This window comes from Diaporthe citri (assembly GCF_014595645.1).
Source record: "Diaporthe citri strain NFHF-8-4 chromosome Unknown scaffold_5, whole genome shotgun sequence".
Taxonomy (NCBI): Eukaryota; Fungi; Ascomycota; class Sordariomycetes; order Diaporthales; family Diaporthaceae; genus Diaporthe; species Diaporthe citri.
In genome coordinates this window covers 1,867,430-1,881,256 of record NW_025064850.1, presented here as the reverse complement: position 1 = coordinate 1,881,256, position 13,827 = coordinate 1,867,430, and the positions used below count along the sequence as shown (strand labels likewise).

General features: G+C 53.1%; 6 protein-coding genes across 6 annotated transcripts; 3 read left to right on the top strand and 3 right to left on the bottom strand.

Moving 5' to 3' along the window:
* Window positions 1–1,411: 1,411 nt before the first annotated feature.
* INS49_011198 (uncharacterized protein) lies at window positions 1,412–2,342 on the bottom strand (the record flags this gene model as incomplete). The annotated part of the gene is made up of 4 exons (XM_043171917.1): window positions 1,412–1,594; window positions 1,704–1,786; window positions 1,841–1,949; window positions 2,007–2,342. 4 exons carry the CDS (start codon window positions 2,340–2,342, stop codon window positions 1,412–1,414), a joined length of 711 nt encoding a protein of 236 aa, XP_043023662.1.
* Window positions 2,343–4,005: 1,663 nt separating this feature from the next.
* Window positions 4,006–5,032, top strand: INS49_011197 (uncharacterized protein; the record flags this gene model as incomplete). The annotated part of the gene is made up of 4 exons (XM_043171916.1): window positions 4,006–4,164; window positions 4,320–4,628; window positions 4,772–4,864; window positions 4,919–5,032. 4 exons carry the CDS (start codon window positions 4,006–4,008, stop codon window positions 5,030–5,032), a joined length of 675 nt encoding a protein of 224 aa, XP_043023661.1.
* Window positions 5,033–5,642: 610 nt separating this feature from the next.
* On the bottom strand, window positions 5,643–6,486 carry INS49_011196 (uncharacterized protein; the record flags this gene model as incomplete). Its single annotated transcript, XM_043171915.1, has 3 exons — window positions 5,643–6,112; window positions 6,182–6,348; window positions 6,464–6,486. 3 exons carry the CDS (start codon window positions 6,484–6,486, stop codon window positions 5,643–5,645), a joined length of 660 nt encoding a protein of 219 aa, XP_043023660.1.
* A 1,437-nt stretch (window positions 6,487–7,923) lies between these two features.
* Window positions 7,924–10,086, top strand: INS49_011195 (uncharacterized protein; the record flags this gene model as incomplete). The annotated part of the gene is made up of 4 exons (XM_043171914.1): window positions 7,924–7,987; window positions 8,044–9,506; window positions 9,593–9,890; window positions 9,992–10,086. 4 exons carry the CDS (start codon window positions 7,924–7,926, stop codon window positions 10,084–10,086), a joined length of 1,920 nt encoding a protein of 639 aa, XP_043023659.1.
* Window positions 10,087–10,553: 467 nt separating this feature from the next.
* On the bottom strand, window positions 10,554–11,119 carry INS49_011194 (uncharacterized protein; the record flags this gene model as incomplete). The annotated part of the gene is made up of 3 exons (XM_043171913.1): window positions 10,554–10,891; window positions 10,953–11,021; window positions 11,080–11,119. The coding sequence occupies 3 exons, from the start codon at window positions 11,117–11,119 to the stop codon at window positions 10,554–10,556; spliced, it is 447 nt and encodes a 148-aa protein (XP_043023658.1).
* Window positions 11,120–12,130: 1,011 nt separating this feature from the next.
* INS49_011193 (uncharacterized protein) lies at window positions 12,131–13,822 on the top strand (the record flags this gene model as incomplete). Its single annotated transcript, XM_043171912.1, has 3 exons — window positions 12,131–12,514; window positions 12,568–13,729; window positions 13,785–13,822. 3 exons carry the CDS (start codon window positions 12,131–12,133, stop codon window positions 13,820–13,822), a joined length of 1,584 nt encoding a protein of 527 aa, XP_043023657.1.
* Window positions 13,823–13,827: the final 5 nt, after the last annotated feature.

Below are 13,827 nucleotides of genomic sequence, written 5' to 3'. Positions count from 1 at the left end.
GTCGATGTACAGCTTCAACTGCCTTGACTCATCATGACATGATCCGCTAGCTTTCTTCAAACACTTACCCGAATATGCCATGGTGCTGAAATCGCAATTATCAAACAAATGTAGCAGATACGGTTTGGGGCCGGACATTAGCCAAAGTGATGCCTGGCTATATTGACTATTGTGACACTGTGGTCCTGATGCCGGCATTTTTCGTGCGGTTCTCGCCAATAAAATGTAATTTTTCCTGGGACCTTTGTAGACTTTTGCCTTGAGATACCCGTATTTGATCTAAATCATCAACACATTCCAAGTCCGCAAAGACTCATCAGCATATTTAAAGGGGCAGTTCCTTCACGCGCTGGCTTATCTGGCCCTCCTCTTCTTCGCCAAACAACCCTACTCTCTCTGCCTGTGTCTATCATTTCGCGACTGTCCGCCCAAACATTCTGCCCTCTTCCTCTCCACCCTCACGCTCCCGCGGGGAAATATTGGAGACATCTTGTGCTCATCTCATCGCCGTTGGTGCATCATATTGTTACTCTGTGAATGGCAACTCTGACCACTAGTCCGAGCAGACGGCATGGACAAAACTCCATCTAACCAAGCTGTTCGAAACTTCGAGCCTGAGTACGTTGAAACTCTTGTTGTTCTCGATGTATCTCTCTCCACTCAGGAGGCATCTCACGTCCTGGGTTGTGCGGCCATTTCTGTCCTACTCTTCGAAAGCTGATTTTGGACCACAATTTTAATACCCCTCTTCTTCAGCAGCAAAAAGGCACTGTCGAGAGACAACCCCGGCCTGCGACCCAAGCTACCCGTCCCCGATGACCCAAAGTTTACCATGTCACGCTTCACGTCACCAGGTAACGAGCGAGAGGATCTCGGGTTTCGACAGACTCAGACTGGAGCTCAGTCAACCGCCCGCATGGCTGAGAAGATCAAGCCGCTGGACAAGATCTTGCGACCGAATTAGTCACCGGTTTCTTTGTTGATTAAGTCGATCTCTCGCGTTTGAAGTAACAACTCATTCGAAGACTAAATTTCGGGAATCAGTATGCTAATGCAGTAACCCAGAGCCAGTACACGGCGAGCACCATCTCTGGTGGGACTTCCGCACGGGAAAACCTCTTGGTAATGTGGGACCGCAGTTGAGGCAGGTTCGTCCTGTAGGGTCAATTTTATTTTGAACTTGCATTCTTACTACACACTTGAAGAGGAACACGATTCAAGTTATATTTATGTTGTTACTGGGAGCCGCTCAATTACATACAAGCGATGCGGGTAGACATAACGGCACCACGAGAAAAAGAAGAAACATCAGCTATTTCCATGGTGTCCACAAAGGAACCAAGTCGCATTTGATTTGAATATGCCAAATAATGGACCTGCCAGAGAAGCAAGATGCACCTCGAAGTCAATACTACAGCGTCAGCTTCGTCTGAACCCATGCTCCAGCTTCCTCTGAGAAGAGGGTGAAGTAGCTAGTATGGGCGGCCCCGTCGTTACCTAGGGCGCACACAGGATCATCCGCCAAACACCAGGACCGAAGCTTCGTGGAGAACTCGTTGAGGCGCTCGAGCTGCGTTCCTGTCCTGGGGTAGATCTTTGTACCGAGTTAGCTGCTGTTTGGAGCATCACAGTCTAGGCTGTCATGAAGCAAGTCTCGTGGATCGAGTTTGGGTATGGAAAAGAAACAATGGGTCTGTACTCACCCCATCGAAAGGTGCCCCGGATTCGACATTGTATGTTTGATTTCCTACATGCGTCACATCGCCGAAGAAAGCAGCCGCCACAACTGCAGAGACGGTTAGCTTCCGGGAACCAACATCCTGTCGACGTCTGAACCCACTTTGAACTGCTGGTGATGATGAAGGATCCAAGCCAGTAGAGTCCTGGGTGGTACAGCCCGTAGAACCACCAGATTGACCTCCGAGAATGTTGCCAACAACTTGCGCACCCTGTCATGAATGATTAGCCAGAGACATTTCTAACACCCCAACTACATCACAGCTTACCTGGGAGTAGCCTGACAGCACTAGCTGTGCATTCGGGCATCGGGTTGCGTATGCGGTGATCTGAGATGTCCCATTGACCACGCCGACACCGACAGACGTGCAATAGTCGGGAACGAAAGAGGCAGGGTATTGGATATCTTCATAACCGCAGCTGCTAACACCATTGCAGACTGCATTCACGACGCTGATCTGCCTGCCAGGATAGTCCTCGCTGGTTCCTCGCGCGAGGAAGACATGGACGGCATCACAGTCTTGAGTCTGGCGGCTACCAAGAGCTGGATGTCCAAGAGCGGACGAGAAGACCGACAAGAAGATGGCGATTGACTTGGACTGCATTTTTGCGTTGGACAGCTAGAACTGTATTGATTTCTACACTGGCATTGAATGCTCCTGAGGAACACTCTTCTTATGTCCTACCTGCTCAGAAGTCACGGATGTTCAAGTGTTCCCGCATCGGAACGCTTCACAACACCCCCAGCTCATATTTTGCATTCTAAGTCGGCAACAGCTCGCGGTAACTGGGTCCTATCTGTATAAGGCAGGTGGCTTCTTTCTCGGTGCGGACCACCATCCCAAGACGGACACGAACAGAGCACCAGAGCTAGCAAGTGGTTGCAGGTGAGTGAAGAAGTGTTCCATCGCTGTTACTCCAAATCAGGCGACCCAGAATATCAAGGGTTCTTCGGCCTTGTCCTTGGAATTTCGCCGAGCGTTGGCAGTGTACGCGCAACTCCGCACAAGACCCCGCGCGGGAAGTTGTTGTTTGGTTTGTTGCTATTGACAGTGTCTCTCAATCGTCGAGCAGAAAGACAATCCGCTCGTAAGTGATGCAGACATACTGGTCCTCCCTAGCGCAAGTCATGCTCCCTCACTATGTTTTGACTCTGACTTTCGAGCCAGTGATCCCAATGTGGCTCGCAAGATTAATGACCTTTTGATACTCCCAACCCGCTTCTCTCGCTCTGAAATTCACTTATCTGCTTTTTGGTTTCCGTCCCTCTCTCGCTCTCCATTTGTTTGCTTCTAATATGCATTCGTAATCAAGCCAGTGAGACCAATACAAATTAAGTGCAGTCCGAAGCAACGCGGATGTTTACTGAATACTCGTTGTACACATTCTGCGATCGACCGTCATCATACTCCGAAAGTCTCCATGAATACCTTAGCGTTGTTCTGTAGTTACTGTCTTTCTCAATTGAGCACACTTGCGTGACCCAAAGTCCAAGAAAAGCCTGGATGGGGGAGCATGATCACGATTCGGACCACGCTCGTCAAGTCTGCGGCCCCGTAGAGGGTGAACGTAATGCCGACGAGAGCATTCTGGGGGCTTCAGTTGCTCCACAAGGACAAATAACTGTAGTACCTCAGCACGACTCCCAATTGGGGCATATTGCCGGCAGATGGAGGCATGGCGCTGGAGGCAAGTCTGCGAGGTTGTAAAGCCCACTTTTGAAGGTGACTAGCACACGACGAAGACACAAGACTCCAATCATCATAATGATAGCTACTTCCCGTTCTGTTTAGTAGCTGAATACTAGAATTAAGTTACAAGTGGCGCAGCTGATCCGAAGTTGTCTGGGTCTTTGCTTGTCTTGCGCACCCACCTTGCGTTTTAGAGGCAATTAAACTGGGCGATGTGAGATGTAGAAGGGTTCTCTCAAGCTTCCAGATTTGAAATCATGCAGTCTGTAAACACTCAATCATGATCTGGCAGCTTTATTGGAACGCAAACGGCCGTCATCTGAAGCGCATCAAGTCAGATTCCACAGGGGGCTATTCCACAGAAAGTAAACCTCCAGGATGATATCCCATGGCAGGTTGTCCCGAAGTGACTAGGTTGCGGAGAGGTACGGGTGCAGGGGCTGACTAACACAGCCGGAGGCCTTGCCTCAGGCATCCACTCCAACTTTGCCGAAGACGTCGCAGCTCCGTCCCGGACCAAGTTCGTCAATTGAAATCTCGACGACCTCCGATCCAAGACCCTTCCCCCACAGTCACCATGTTCTCGAGACAGGCCCTGCTCCGCTCAGCTCGTGCTGCAGCTCCCTCGCGGGCGATTGCCTCGCAGGCACGCTTCTACGCCGCCCCCGCCGCCGCCGAGGCCGTCAAGCCTCCCGTCGCCCTCTTCGGCGTCGATGGCACCTATGCCACTGCCCTGGTACGTCACCGCGCCGAGTCGACCCCGAGGTGGAGGTGATGGATGTCAATTGGGACATGGGAAGATGGGGGACGTGCAATTGATGCGCTGGGGCCACGGGCCAGCCGAGCAGAGAGCACCTGGAAACTAATGCGTCATTTTGCCCGAACAAACAGTACACCGCGGCCGTCAAGTCCTCCTCGCTCGACCCGACCGCCACCGCCCTGAACAAGCTGGGCGGCCTGGTCACCCAGGACGCGAAGCTGGCCGCCATCCTCGACGCCCCGACCCTGACCCCCGCCGACAAGTCCGCCATCATCGCCGAGCTCGAGAAGACCGCCGGCTCCAACGCCACCGTCAAGAACTTCCTTCAGACCCTTGCCGAGAACAACCGCCTGGGCCTCCTCGGGGGCGTCTGCACCAAGTTTGGCGAGCTGATGAGCGCTGCGCGCGGCGAGGTCGAGATGACGGTTACGAGCGCTACGGTACGTGTGCTACCTTATTGGGTGGAGCAACGATGGTTGCAACGTGCACTTTCAGCGAGGCACATGCAATGATGGCGCTACACCACGGAGGAATAAGATATATGAGACGTGGACATTACGCTGACGCAATGCTTCGCGCATAGCCGCTGGACAACCGGACCCTGAGCCGACTTGAGACCGCCGTGTCCAAGTCCTCCTATGTCGGCCAAGGCAAGAAGCTCAAGGTCACCAACGAGGTAGGGAGAAAGAACAAGTCCTACAGGGAATTTGCCATACACTGACGCGACTAGGTCAACTCTGACATCATCGGCGGCCTGGTTGTTGAGATCGGAGACCGAACCATCGACCTCTCTGTCTCTTCCAAGATCGCGAAGATGAACAAGCTCCTGACCGACACCCTGTAAATTACTTCTTTTATGTCAGACGAAAGAGGGGCACGGGAAAGGGCGACGACGGGAGGTGCACGGGATTGCCAGTGAGCCTCCGGGCCAAGGATACTGACCAGCATCTGTTGTTGAATTGAGCCAAAATAGAGAGATCATTTATTCCACGTCCTAGTCCTGCCGTTGGGCTTTTCATCGTCAGATTTGCAGTATGATAGTATGGGATCAGTGTGCCCGTGGTAGAGGTTGGAGAAGATGCCGTCAGGAATATGGTCAGAGCTCACTGTCCACAGTGTTCGAGCTATGAGTTTCCTTTCCGCGGAATATGTTTGAAAATGGCATCACGAAAGCCAGGAGTCAGCATGACTTTTATGTCTTAAGACCTAAGTCCTCGTAATTTCGGGATCAAGACATGCTGTAGTCGATTACAGTCCAGTCTGCAGCATATTCTGAGCCCCAGGCAAGGGCCTGTTTCGCAGGCATGGGAAGTGCCTGGCTCCTGAGCACTCCAGCCAGCCCCGCATCCATTAATTCTTACACCCTTGATCACAAGCACAAAACCGTATGCCCCAACGCCAGCTTCAATAACACAGAAATCCGAAATCGCGCCTATCTTACAACCCATGCTTGATCAGTCGCTCCGCAACATGCTGTCCACCAGGTCACCCAGCGGGCCCCAGAAGTCCTTGCCGGTGGCCAGGTTGTGCTCGTCGATGAAGAGCACGTACTGCTTGAAGCTGGTGTTGAGGTGGGGCTCGAGGCCGAGCTCGCGGATGACGGGGTAGTGGTGGCAGTAGATGTGGGCGTAGACGCGGTACATGCGCTTGAAGATCTGGCGGACGAGGGAGGGGAAGGTCTTTGGGAAGGGCACGCCGATGCGGCTGGGCATGACGGCCTCGTCATCGATGCTGCTCTGGACCCAGGTCATGAGCTGCTCGATGTAGGCCGGCGCGGGCATCTTGGTGGGCCGCTTGTAGTTCTCGTTGTCCTGCCACAGGTACTCGAACTCGTCGGTCGCCTTCATCTCCGGGCATGACTGGGGCGAGCAGAACTCCGTGATGGCGCCGTACAGCAGGTTGATCTGGTTGTAGAAATCCACCACTTCGGCCGGGGGTCAGCATGCGCGTTCGGACGGTCACGCGGCGGTGCGTTGGGTTGCAAGGTACTTACTGTTGACAGCGTACCACTCGTTCTCGTCTTCACCCTCGGGCAGCTTCACGATCTTGCGAAGGCTGCCGCCTCCCAGAGTGGCCTCGGCATATTGTCGCAACTGGTAGCTGGTTGTTCCCTGCTTGCCACCGGGTCGCGGTCGGAACTGGTTCCGCCGGTTGTTGCTCCTATCTGCATGTAAGCCTGTAGTCCTCTTTCGTGTGCGGCCTTTGGGCTGTCGATTGGGGGGGGGGGGCGCTCTGCGGGGAGCCAGGGGGAGTGGAACGAGTGGGAGCGACATACACGGTAGCGATAAAGGAAGTCATCGTGACTTCTGATCGTCGCGGGACACGAGTCGGGGATGGGTAGATTCCTGCCTCACAATACTCCAATGTCAGTGGGGCACATCCGAAAGGGGACTTGTCTGTTGTCATGCCGTGCGCCTGGTCGAATGTTTGTTCATACCTGAGTTCAGATGGATTAGTCGCCTATGTCTCCAAGTCAGACGAGAGTGAGAAGGCCCTGTCTGGGTGGTTTGGTGTTTTGGTTTGGTTGGTGAAATCGGAATGTGGCGGTGCCTCAAACTGAGCGCCTTGGAAGCTAGCTACCTAGGCTATGATGATACCAAATAGAAGGAAAACAAAAACAGCAGCCGTTGCCGTTGCCGCGGCGCGTTTGCTAAGGCGTGGAAATTGGGCAGCCCGCAGGCCAAGGATCAGGGGCCTAGAATTAGCGGTGGTCATTGCGCACGCACTCCAGGACCCTGGTAGAAGGTCGGATTTGAAATGGTGGATTTTGGGTATGCGGGCACACTGGGCACGTTCACCAGTGCCCCTCACTCTCGAGTCCATGCCTGCATCCTCCTCCCGTCGAGCACTCACAAACACGTATAGTATGTCAACGGTCAGGATCAAGACTTCAACATGCTTGTCCTGTTCTGATTTGCCTGACCGTACGCTGTCCATTCCCCGTGACTCACGCATCCGAGATGTCCGTGGTGGAGCAGTATGCAGCCTGGATCGCTCAGATCAACTAACCCGTGATGCACCCCGGATTCTCCGCATTTCTGTCTGCCGGTTGAATTAGTTTGAATAGCCTCAATCTGATGTGGAGACCCGGATCAGTCATTTCAAAGTCACGAACTCTAGATATGCTTGTCGCCCCTCGTCCCTGGCTGCCGATCCATGTCCTCGGGTCAACGATGCGCGAATGGCCCAGCTTCACAGCGTACGGCACCCCGTTATTGGACTACTGCGAAGAACTATCGTTGAAAGTTCAATAATCTATATCTGATTTGCCTTACTAGTGTCGATCTCTCATGGTATGATAACTGGATACTTTTCCTTCTCATGATCGTCTATGTTGCAGATTTGTGTTCCTTCTAGAACATCTTTACCCTTCCACCAGCAATTCTTCCTGGTTCGGTGCTACTTCTCTACCCCGGCTTGACATTATTGCCTACATCTAGACGGCAATCACTGCGAGAATATCAACCCATGTTATAGCTGTCTCGAACTTTCCCGGTTGGAGCTCAAGAGCAGCTTGACTCTTATGCGCCATGCATAGTTTTAGGCTCCTGGTAGTCTGTACCCATCTTGCGTTGGCTGAAGCTGCGTTACCCATACAAAGACAACAAGTTGTTGAAGCGTTCAACGTTCGTCGAAATGCGAGTTCAGGCACAACACCTCTGCAAGTCGGAAATGGCAACTTTGCCTTTGGCGTGGATGTGACAGGCCTCCAGACCTTTCAAGCCTTTTGCAACTATGTCTACTTGGGGGTGGCACAACTTCTCTTCACCGACAACCCCGAATCAGACCTCTGTAGATGGTGAGAAGAGGCCCTCATTCTCTCTTACATGGTCACTATATACTGATGCGTATAAGATTACACTGGGCTGAACTGGTGGACTCCACCGCTTAATTTTTCTGGTGACGGACAGCTCGTCAATTACGCACAGCCGAACCCTGCTGAGAACGAAATATCCACTTGGTTGATCCAGAATCCCCAGAGGCTGAACCTCGGAAACATAGGACTTTGGTTTGGCGGTACAAATGTTACCGAGGACCGCCTCGAGGACAAATCACAAGTCCTGGATCTGTGGACCGGGACAATCTTCTCCAATTTTACATATAATGGAAGCAAGGTCACGGTTGAGGTCCGAGCAGCACCAGATACTGACACTGTCGGTATCAGTGTTGAATCTGATCTGCTCTCTGCTGGTTCTCTCGGCCTGTTCTTTGACTTCCCATATTCGGATCGCAACAAGTTTGATGCTCCTTTCGTAGGAGTCTGGAATGCAACGAGCAATCACTCGACATCTCTGGAAACTGCAGGCAGCCGGGCCACCATTAAACATACGCTAGACGACAATAGCTACTACTTGACGGCACAATGGGATGGCAACGGGAAGATCACAGGACCAGAGGATGGCACTCATCGATACTTTCTTACAATTTCTGGATCAGCAAAGCTGGATATGACCGCAAACTTCTCTCCAGATGGAGCGGCATCCCAGAAATCTCTTGAAGAACTGGGTTTCGAGTCGAGAGCTTGGTGGGAGTCATATTGGAGCTCAGGGGCTTTCATTGATCTCACTTCTGTCGATTCGGCAAATGCAACCGAGCTACAGAGACGAATTATCCTGTCGCAGTACCTCCTGGCTGTCAATTCGGCATCCTCTTTCCCACCACAGGAATCAGGACTCGTCAACAACGGATGGTACGGCAAATTCCACCTCGAAATGATCTTTTGGCATCTCGTACACTTTGCCCGATGGAACCACTTTGACCTGATGTGGAGAAGCGTACCAAGTATGTACGATCAGTTTCTTCCTTCCTCAGTCGAGAGGGCCGCCGGGCAGGGCTACAAAGGCGCACGCTGGGGAAAGATGACGGACCCGAGCGGGCGAAGCGCACCGGGAGAAATCAACTCCCTATTAATTTGGCAGCAGCCTCATCCTTTGTACTTTGCCGAGGTAGAATACCGCTCCTTTCCCAACGACACGACTTTGGAGAGGTGGGATGAGGTACTCACAGCATCGGCTGACTTCATGGCCTCTTTCCCTTGGTTTGATAACTCAACCGGCGTATACAACCTTGGGCCGCCGATGTACCCTGTTTCGGAAAACACAAACCCGAATGTAACAATCAACCCGACTTTCGAATTGGCGTACTGGCGATTTGGACTTGATATTGCTATCAAGTGGAAGGAGCGTCAAGGACAGTCCGTTCCCGAGGACTGGGTTACCGTTAGGGACAAGCTTGCGCCTTTGCCTGTGGTGGACGATACATATCCTGTGTACGAAGGCATCCCAAATATGTGGAGCGATAATGCAACTACAAACGATGTGAGTAGCACCGGCCACACCTCTGAGTCAAAATGACAGTCACGACCGTTAGGTAACTTGCCAGTAGCTAATCACCGCGAACACAGCATCCAGCAATGGCTGGAATCTACGGCTGGCTGCCGCCTCCGATGAGCGGGCCTAGTTTGAACCTGACCATCGTCCAGAACACGGCCGACAAGATTCTAGAGCTCTGGGACTTAGAAGAGTCATATGGATGGGATTTCTCCCTGTTGGCCATGAACTCACTGAGGCTGGGCGATGTGAACCAGGCCGTTGCCTACCTCCTCCATCCCGTCTTCCAGTTCGACGACGCAGGATATCCAGTAGGAGGGTCTCGTGTTCCAACGCCGTACTTTCCTAATGCGGCATCTCTGCTGCTTGCAAGTATGTACAAGTCTATCTCCGCTCTAATGCCGTAATTCGTAGCTCAGAAATGCTCTCGAAATCGTCGTGTTGGGAGGATGAAATTAGCTAACATGAGGCAGCGTCTATGATGGGAGGCGGTTGGGGTGAAGAGCCGGGCCCGCATTTCCCGGAGGACTGGGATGTTACGGTCGAGGGGTTCACTCCTGGATTATAGCGTAGGCGAGACAGAGCAATGAAGAGCCAACTTTGAAGCTTCAAAAACTCGGTCCTCTGTCAGAGTGACGAGCATGCGAGCAATATTTCTTTCCATTCCCTAAACTTTGAGCACGTTCGCCTGAATGAGAATGGAGTCCACCGAGCTGAAAGTGATACTGCAAGCTAAGCTCGACTCACTCTTATTGTGCAGGTAGAAACGGTCTCGCAAATATGATTCATGATTGAGGCGCGTGCTGAAGCGCCATGGTTTGAGATGTTCAACCAGAGATCTGGTCAATCGTAATGATACCTCTCATCGTATCATAAGCCGGCCGCCAAAAGACCTTCTCTAGGCCTGAGCAGGTCATCCGCGTGCATGACTGCCAGAGCATTTCACAATATATTCTGCTCATGCAGCCAACCGGCGTTTAAAGCTGGTTGCAGCTTATTGCGCAACCAGCGGTGGCCTCGTCAAACGAAGCCAACTCAAAGAAGGATGGCATCGCCCATGCTCTCGCCCTCAAAGCCGAGAGCAGACAGATTCTTCTGCTTCTTCTTCTCCTTTGTCTTGTCCTCAGCCTTCCTCTGCTTCGCAAGCTTCTCGACCAAGTCGGGATCGGCCTTATCGTATCCCGGCGGTGGGTCGTCGTCCTTGTCTAGGTCAATCTCGCCCAGTAGCATCACGTTCTCGCCACGGACGAGATACATTCCTCGCTGGTAGTCCGCGTATAAGCCTCGCTTTTCTTGTGCGCCGGGGTGGTCCGTGGGAACCGCGTCGGGGGTCACAAAGATTCTCTCCACAGTCGACTGCAGAACCAGATTCGCTATAGCCCCAGTGTTAACTCCATCCCGTTGTGCTGCACCTGTCCAGTCGATTCACCATACCAAATTGGTCCCAGCTTCGCAAAATTCCCAACAATTTTCGGCCGTCGCGGAGGGCAACCATCAGCTTCTCTGAAGCGGTTGTCAGCCTCGCATGTAGAATAAATGGCTACTTAGCCCGGGCGCTTACTGTCAGTCAGGTCGAGAAGCGATGCCGAGGTCGTAAACATCTGCACGGGCAGTTGCTGAGGCGGAGGAGGAGCTCTACCAAGCACGGGAGGCCCCTGAGGGCCGGGTCCTGGAGGAGGAGCTCCGCCTCCTTGGCCAGGAGGATCGTTGAGAGAAAGGTGCTCCATTGTTACTTCATGAGCGTTGATCTTTGTTCGAGGTATATTAGGAAGGCAGTATGTCCATGGGTGGGCGGGAGAAAAGAAAATAGAGGAGAGAAGCACACCCAGACCGCGGCGCCTTGTGCTGATGTTGCGACGAATAACGAATGGTCAAGCTCGCATGCAGAAAGTCACTTACGACTGACTGCTTGGGGTCTGGTCGCAAGCCGCCGTGGGGCTGGACTCGTTATCGCCGAGGTACGTCACTTTCGATAACGGATCTAAGTCGGCCGATCCTCCGTTTGCATGGATCTCGCAGCCAATGAGAGCTTCAGGCCTTGACCAGGAATTGGTAGCTATTGCAGTGAGGCAGTCGAGGCTTGGTCACAATGCCCGGTCACCCTGACCAGCCGACCCCCCGGCTGGACACCTAGATGGGGTATTCTGAGCTCGCCTGCGTTTTCCTCACCTCCGACTCCCCACTCCCCATCTTGGACAATTGGATGTTCCTTTGCAAGCATGAGCCGGCAGGTCAAGTCTTCTTCTAGATCACCACGGCTGGAAACACTCTAACACTCTTCCATACAACTGCACTGTTTTCGGCGGTTCTCTCACCTGCCCTCACTCTCTTGAATTTGCCTGTTTCCAGCCCCCTCCAGTACACAACACAGGATTGAATTCTCGAGAACGCCTCCTGTATTTGGGCTTACCCACTGCGTCTACTGGCAAGGAAATCATAACTCGCTCGTTTCTTCCCGCCAGATTTGTCTTCCAAGACGACTTGCCGCCGTCGCACTCCCCACAAACTCACTTCTTTCTCAACGACATCCGAGACCTGGAGAAGTCTGAGACCCTCGAGCCCCGACCCTTCCCAGAGACACCGCCCAAATCGTCTCCAGACTTGACTACAAGATGGCAACGAATTCAGCTGTCTCGGTGCCTCATGAGCCCGCTCCTCCAGCTCGAAATGAATCCAAGCGCGAGAGGAAGCGCCAACTTCTGCATGACCGACTTCAACAGATGTCCGAGAACTTCTCGAGAGGTCGCGACAGTGCCTACCGTGAACAATTACAAAAGATTCAACTCGACACCAACCTCATAATGCGAGTTGACCCCTACTGCGAGCGCCCTCTCGAGGCCCTCGACCTGGAGCAAACCGATCCCGCCCTTCTCGGAAATACAGACCCCGCTACTGCCCGAACTCTGCTTGAGATGGCCGGCCCAAGGTTTCGAGACTTTGTCCATGACATAGAAGACCTTGTCGAGGAGCGTGACTACGAAATCACCAAGCAAAAGGTTCGTTACTCACGCTGGACTACTACGCGCATCTGGGCTAACAAATCTGCTAGGCTGAATACGACCGCAAATGCCAGGAACATCGAAACGTGTACAACTACAAAGTCCTCCAGGCAAGGCGAGAGCATCATTCATTAGCCTCCACCGTCCGCGATCGTTTGATCAATACCATAGCAAGCAAGAAATATCGTCTCAGCAAAGAAAAGGAGGCACTCGAGATCAGCGACGCATCCGCCTTGCTCCTTCACCCGAACCAATTCAGCATGACCAACCCGGCTAGCCCGGGAGGGACGCATGGCAAGCGGGCCACCCGACTCAGGAGAGAGATGGAAGAAATGCCCGGGTTTTCGGAGAACAAGAAGAGAAAAAGGAACGCCAATGATGACGACGGATCGCCAGTGCCACAGCGGCGGACGCTGGATACAAACAACATCACCCCTGTCTGGCAGAGTGATAGACTGCGTTTCGGAAAGAGCACCGGTCCAATCTACAGCATCGACAAGCTCTTCACCGACAAAGAGCTATCAATGACTTACAACAATGCTGCGCTCGCGGCCCACAAGTATATGCTCCGGCACAAATCCAAAGATGGTGTGGTATCATCGCCTTCGGAAAGCGGCCCCGAGGAACATGAGGAAGGTGAGGACGGCACAGACTCTGTCCCCTCTGCGCCCGTCATGGAGCGTCAGGTATCGCATGCGACCAGAAGTACGCGAGGCGGTACACACAATCCCAATTTCTACGACAACAAATTGGTTGGAATCGAGGCGCTTGCCAATTTCGAGCTGCCTGGCAATCTTGAGAGGCTTGACGCCCAGGAGCCCAGGCTTCCACCGATCGTACCTGCGCCATACAACAAGGCAAAGCCTATGACCGAGGCCAGTGGCCCGGCTCCTCTTGCGGTAGATGATGCTCTTGCGGACCTGCAAGCCATTTCTGTGCTGCGTCAGTACGAGCAGCTTCACGGCGTGGGGTCAAATTTCGACGTCCCCAACGGCGGTCGAAAAGTGCTCGAGGCTGTCGCTGCGGGCCCTCGGGAGGAGAAGTTCGTCGCCTACCTGCAAGGAGATCGGCCAAGCGCAGACGATCTCCGCGTAGAACTCAAGGTTGAAGTCAGTAATGTGCGTGGAGAGCCGGGCCCAAGCTCTTTACAAGCACCCGCCATGGCTGGTGTCCCTATGAGCCGCCAAAACTCTGGTGGAGTGGCTATGAGCCGTCAAGGAAGCAACACCAGAAGAGGCAGACGAGGCTGAGCATTATACCCGGTCAGGACAGATGAGGGAGCGTCGAGACATCAAGCAAGCATGAGGGAA